Source organism: Atheta coriaria, unplaced genomic scaffold (genome assembly GCF_025399875.1).
Source record: "Atheta coriaria isolate IRGN ID8LTWV9N9 unplaced genomic scaffold, Caltech_Dcor_3.1 hic_scaffold_12_pilon, whole genome shotgun sequence".
NCBI lineage: Eukaryota > Metazoa > Arthropoda > Insecta > Coleoptera > Staphylinidae > Dalotia > Dalotia coriaria.
The window spans coordinates 284,925-290,924 of record NW_027045454.1 but is presented as its reverse complement, the minus strand read 5'-3'; the positions used below and the strand labels follow the sequence as shown (position 1 = coordinate 290,924).

At 40.3% G+C, this 6,000-nt stretch overlaps 1 protein-coding gene across 6 annotated transcripts in view; it reads left to right on the top strand.

The window, feature by feature from the left end:
* LOC135801706 (protein sidekick-like) overlaps positions 1 to 6,000 on the top strand; it is a 61,663-nt gene that overhangs the window by 49,079 nt on the left and 6,584 nt on the right. Inside the window, exons 2-10 of one of the 6 annotated variants that reach the window (XM_065315203.1) lie at positions 25 to 120; positions 2,470 to 2,646; positions 2,708 to 3,589; positions 3,673 to 3,771; positions 3,966 to 4,085; positions 4,218 to 4,370; positions 4,602 to 4,728; positions 4,793 to 5,094; positions 5,437 to 5,622. In XM_065315203.1, the coding sequence (XP_065171275.1) occupies positions 25 to 120; positions 2,470 to 2,646; positions 2,708 to 3,589; positions 3,673 to 3,771; positions 3,966 to 4,085; positions 4,218 to 4,370; positions 4,602 to 4,728; positions 4,793 to 5,094; positions 5,437 to 5,622 (2,142 nt within the window). Of the gene's footprint in view, positions 1 to 24; positions 121 to 2,469; positions 2,647 to 2,707; positions 3,590 to 3,672; positions 3,772 to 3,965; positions 4,086 to 4,217; positions 4,371 to 4,601; positions 4,729 to 4,792; positions 5,095 to 5,421; positions 5,623 to 6,000 lie in introns of all 6 variants that reach the window. The other 5 variants (XM_065315202.1, XM_065315207.1, XM_065315204.1 and 2 more) reach the window with 5 other exon arrangements.

Here is a 6,000-nt window from a genome sequence, read left to right as displayed (position 1 = left end):
AATTTTTGTTTTTGCTTTTTTCAGCTGAAAATTTACAAGCTCCACGTTTTACGACTTCCTCGGCGACGAGCAGCATTAGCCGGCTGGGGACAACAAAGATTATGCAATGTCAAGCTTTCGGTAAGTAAAAACAACTAAAAATTGCATTTTTCACTCACCAGCATTGAAAAATTTAACTTTTTGAGCAAAAAAATTATTTTTTTCTATGAAACTGTCAGTTAACCACTTTTAAGACGAAAAATTAACCATTTTATTGAATAATTGTGTTAAATAAAAACATACGTTGTTTATTTGTGGCAAGTTACAGCACTTCAACTATAGTACAGTGTTGAAAAACCTCCCGAAATTAATTATTAACAATTTGAGTACGAGTAATGATCACCACTTAGTGTAAATGCATGCTATATATTTTATCCCTTCACACAGGGACGTCTTAAAACTTTCCAAAGCATTTTTCTATCAAAAAATATTATTTTCTTTCATAATAAGAGAAAAAAATGTTACGAAATAAATTTTTCTTTTTCGCGAGAAGATAAACGCTTTGGAAGTTTGAAAGTAGAGTAAACAGCATCCTGTGCCTTTCGATCGTGCAGGTTATTAATTATTAACGGGACACTTTGGTGGCGCGTAGCAAACGAGGCTGGATTGTGTAAATTCTTCGGCGCTGCGCCGCACCAACCGCGATTATCCTCGCTTATGGCGCTTCTTTTTCTTTAAACTACCTCTTAACAATGTGCTAAGGCAAACCATGAAAAAAACCAACAGGAAATTAAGCACAAACGAAACAAAATTGAGATAACACCGAATAAGTACTAAGTATCTTTAAGTGCGTTTAAATTATTATCTAATTGAATTGCTGGCCACATTCGATCGGAAAATTTACTGCGAATGTGGAATTTTCAATTAATTACCTCGGCGTTGTTAAAGCAACAAAAGCTCTTTATGATGATGCTTGACCAAATGACCGGTATCGATATATGTTTAAAATGGCGCAATGTATAAAGGTTGGTAATTAATTTAGGATTGTTTATGGCGTTCATTGTTTGTATCCAAAGTATGCCAACAGCAACAAAATTCTCGAAAATATCTACATTAATTTCATCCAGTGCGAATTTTAACCTCAAAAGCGATCGTTAAGCCTATAGGGTTATTGTAGGTTATGAATGGATCATTAATAACAATATGACTTAAGGTGTAAAGTGGGATTTGGTTGATTAGCTTTGATCTTGTCTTTGTCGATCGTAATCTCGGTTACTCTCCAGTGCCACTCACACCTAACCGCAGGAAACCACTGGGTAATGATCGTTATCGCGATAATAATTTGTATTAATGAGATTGTGCTTCTACTTGTCTCAGAATTAATTATAATTATATTAAGGTGACATAATTAAGTTGAAAAATCAACAAAGAGTTTTTTGTAAGGAAAAATACGAAATTGTGCGGTTAGGAAACCTAATAAGTACTGAAATATCAGTTTTCTTTCCGTGGGGAGGGCGTCTAATTAACTTGAACCTGATATTTGCTCATGAAAGATGTCCGTCTGAATGCTCTGGTGACTAATATTTCATGTAACATGCAAGAACACCAAGAAATATGTTGTTTTGCGTAATGGGAGCTCCGCCTATTTTTCTTGTACGCATGCGCGCTAGCGCACTAGGTCGATTGTAGATAAACCTAGAACACAATCTATTATGCATGGAATGTACGTGTAAGAGTAAGTGCAATTGATGGAAATTACTCGAAAACGTGTTTCTCTTACCGCTTACGTTCTGGAATTTTCTAGATTCTAAGATTCACTAGATCTCGAACCACGAATTTATTTCGTTCGCACGCGGATGCACCTCTCTGGATGCATTCGAATTGCAGGAATTTGTGGGTCATACACCCAGTCGGCCATCTTGTCGTTGAGTGTGAATAATTGCGGCTCGCTGGGGCTGTAAATATTTAAGACGCAATATGCGTTAACGCCCGCGCGTCTTCGCGCGATGCAACAAAGGTAAATTTCAATTAATTCTTGATAAGATTGCGAAATTGCAAATTAGCTGCCGTCGAGTTTACGAGTCGTGAATCGCCCGTGCGCCGTGCGCGTCTTAATAATAAACGAAAGCAGATGAGCATTAGCCGCTCGGGTTGATAACCCAGCTACTTCGTCTCTGCCCCCATCGCACACTACTCTATCGGTTGGCACACCTGTGGGGAGCGTCATTGTTGGTGTTGTTGTTGTTGTTGAGGGTTCAATTTCGACGCCGCCGACGTCACACCTTGCATATAAACCTAGATAAACCAACGAAACCTTAATTAGATTAACAAAGTCGATCGAGTTATAAAAGCATCGCACCTGTGCGCCTAACTAACCCAAAGATGGAACGCTGCAACAGCTTTAAAGCTCTTTCAGTGCGTGAATAAAATATGAAACAGTTCAGCTGGACACAACCAGATGGCGATAGTTATGTTGTTTTTCATTTGTAGGTTATCCACAACCGCAATACCGATGGATAAAAGACGGCGAACCACTGACGGAATTCTCCACGGAACCATTCTATAAAATATTCTCAACGCGTCTTGAAGATGAAGGTAGTTACCGATGCATTGCTGCCAACAAAGTGGGATCCATTATGAGTGAAGAAATCAAAGTTGTAGTCGCATGTAAGTTCAATTTTTTAATTTATATTAACAAAATACTGATTTTTTCATATTGTTTGGTTAGATATGGGTGTTTTCGAAAACACTACCGAATCCACCGCTGCAGTGGAAGGTGGCCAAGCTGCAATCCTCGATTTACCCTACATTAAATCCTCTCCAGAGCCGCAAATCACTTGGCAGACTGATGAGGGCCCACTGCTCTACTCTCAAAAGTATGCCAAGTCCAAATCTAACCAACTCATCATCCTATCGACGGATATCTCGGACGCGAAGGCCTACCGCGCACGCGCAATGAACACCCAGGAAGGCAAAGAGGAAAACAGTGCCTATATTCGTCTAGACGTACTCGAGACCAACTCGTATAACGAAATCGCACCCGAAATCATCATTAAACCGCAGGATGTTGAAATTGTCAAGGGCACACACGAAACTACTTTGGACTGTATTGCGAACGCACGCCCTCTGCATGAACTAGAAACACTTTGGTACAAGGATGGCATGCCGATTGAAAACTCCGGCATTGAGTATACGTACAACGATGTCTGGCACAGGAGTGTCGCGTTAATCTCAGCGAACTTAACGCATTCCGGCGTCTACGAGTGCCATGTATCACTGAAAACCGGGGGATTCCCAACTGTCAAAGCTAACGCAAGCGTAGTGGTACAAGAAAAACCAAGATTCTCTAGCAGTACGAAACCGGAAACTTTGGCGGAGTACGCATCGCAAGTTATATTACCTTGCGATGTCGATGGAATACCCAAACCGAAGGTTACATGGTACAAAAACACGATTAATATCGAAGATTTGAATGACAGACGCTACGAAATCCAAGAGGATAATTATTTGTTGATCAAACGACTTGCGATTGATGATGCAGGGATGTATCAGTGTTTTGCACGTAATCCGGCTGGTGAAAGCTACATTTCCACATGGCTCAAGGTTAAAAGTAAGTACATACATAACCTTACATTAGAACTTAATAATTTTAATGAAAATATATAATATAATGGCGGCCATTTGTTTCATTAGAACGCATTAGGCTGCTGAATAGGAGAAGTCTGCGCAATAACATTCTGCGCTTGCGCAACGCGAACGAACGACGAAATAGAAAACAAAATGTCCCTACTTGTAAGAAAATGAGTTTAGCGTTTGGAAAACAAAGTGCACCTAGACATTAGTGGTTTCTTAGATATTTTCAGTTTTGAACACTTACAAGAATCGCATGAAACATTTTTGAGGTTATAAATTAATTTGATTGAGCATGTTTTTTCTGATGATTCTCTTTGTTATGATTAGTTTCTAATGTATGTATTTATGTGCAGCGTCTATACCGATAATGGAAAATGGTCCGCATAATCAAACAGTACTTGATGGTAAGGATGTAACTATCAGTTGTCAAGCTGCCGGAGCACCGACACCAAGCGTTGCGTGGCAATACAATCGTAAGTGACTTGTTTGAATACAAACTTTGCCACTAATAATTTAGCTAAAATCAATAATAATTGCATTGCTGCATGCGTTTCCTTTCGTTTTTGTTTTTTGATTTGTTGCATCGAACTAATCCCTAATTGCAGAAAGCGAGCTGGAGGTATCCGGACGCGTGCAGGTGCTTGAAAATGGCGACTTGCTCATCGCCGCCGTGCGTGAATCTGATGCTGGAGTTTATTCCTGTTTGAGAGCGAACGAGGCAGGACAGGCCGGTGGTACGGCCTATATCAGCGTCCTGGGTACGTATTGTCTCAAAATGGTGGCCCGATGGTTACCAAAATGGCGTATGCAACATGTGGCCGAGTGTGACACTAACGATTTGACTGTTTTCACGTTTGCTTTTTATCGAACCAATCACATACACCAACATCTTTCTTCTACATTCACATACATTTCACCACCACCACATGATTATAGGTCAGCGCGCTTGGAGTGAGGTTAAGTTTGGTAACGATGATTTGTGTTTGCAGTCCGCACGCAGATTATTCAACCGCCAGCGGAGACGCGCGTTCTGTTGGGGCACACCGCAACGCTGCAGTGCAAAGTTTCATCGGATCCCTCGGTACCGTACCAATTAGACTGGTATCACAATAAGCTGTAAGCCGCCATTTTTAAATTCAAATAGATTGCATTTGTTTATGATTTGTTGCGGTTGTTCCAGTATTATCAACCCGACGACCAGCTCAAGAATCAACATTCAATCGGATGGCACGTTGGAGATACAGCAGGTGCGTGCTTCGGATGTTGGACAATATTCATGCGCTGTGCGCTCGCCAGGTGGGAACGAAACACGCACTGCAAAACTCTCCGTCATCGAGTTGCCATTCGCCCCGCTGAATGTACAAGCTGTTCGCGTGGATACGGGCTCTGCAAGGGCGGTAAATATTTCATGGACGCCAGGTTTTGATGGTAACAGTCCCATCAAACAATACATTATACAGAAGCGTGAAGTGCCTGAACTAGGTAAGTACAACGTTGAATTTATCTAACGCATGAATGAGCATGTAAATGTTGTAAATAATGCGCTCAAAATTTTCAAGTTTAGTTCCATTTCTGGCTGAGGGCACTATACTATACATATGCGCACTCATATATATTATTTTATGTTGATTACGGGGTTTATTGATTGTAATTATTTTGTAAATGGGAACTTTATGCGTTTAGTTATTTATGTTGATATTATTTATGACATTTTGTTATGCATGCTCATTTGATTCTCCACACGTGGAGTTGCATTCGCAACCAGTCCGACATTTTGTTCCGGCAGTGTTTTATAGCTCTTCAAATAAGTGCCTCCGATTTCAGGCCCCATTCCGGACCCGCTGCTCAACTGGGCGACGGAGATCAGCAACGTCTCCGCCGCTCAGCGGTGGATTTTGCTCACCAATTTAAAAGCGGCGGCGGCTTATCAATTTCGCGTGTCTGCCGTTAACTCTGTTGGGGAGGGTAGCCCTTCTGAGCCGAGCAATGAAGTCATGTTACCACAAGAAGGTATTTATCAATCTTTACCTCAGAAATACTCTTTAATTTTACTAGATATTCTATAAAAATATATATAATATTTATCTTTTTCAATAAATAATATATTAAGGTTTTATTTTATTGGAGAGGATAAATATTTGCATGCGAAGACGAAAAATGCGTTGATTTTGTATACATTTGATGTGTACTCTTTTATTGTACTGCTACGTGCAGGATACTTAAAGAATTTTAACAAAACAGGTTTGACTTTTTTCGATACTTTTTGTATGTCTCTATCTATTGTGGTAGTACTTGAACGAGGCAATCTCTCTCTCCTGCGCAAGGACTGTATTTTTGGCGAAAATGTGCACTAACATTTCGAGAGAGGAGCAAACGCATGCGTTTTGT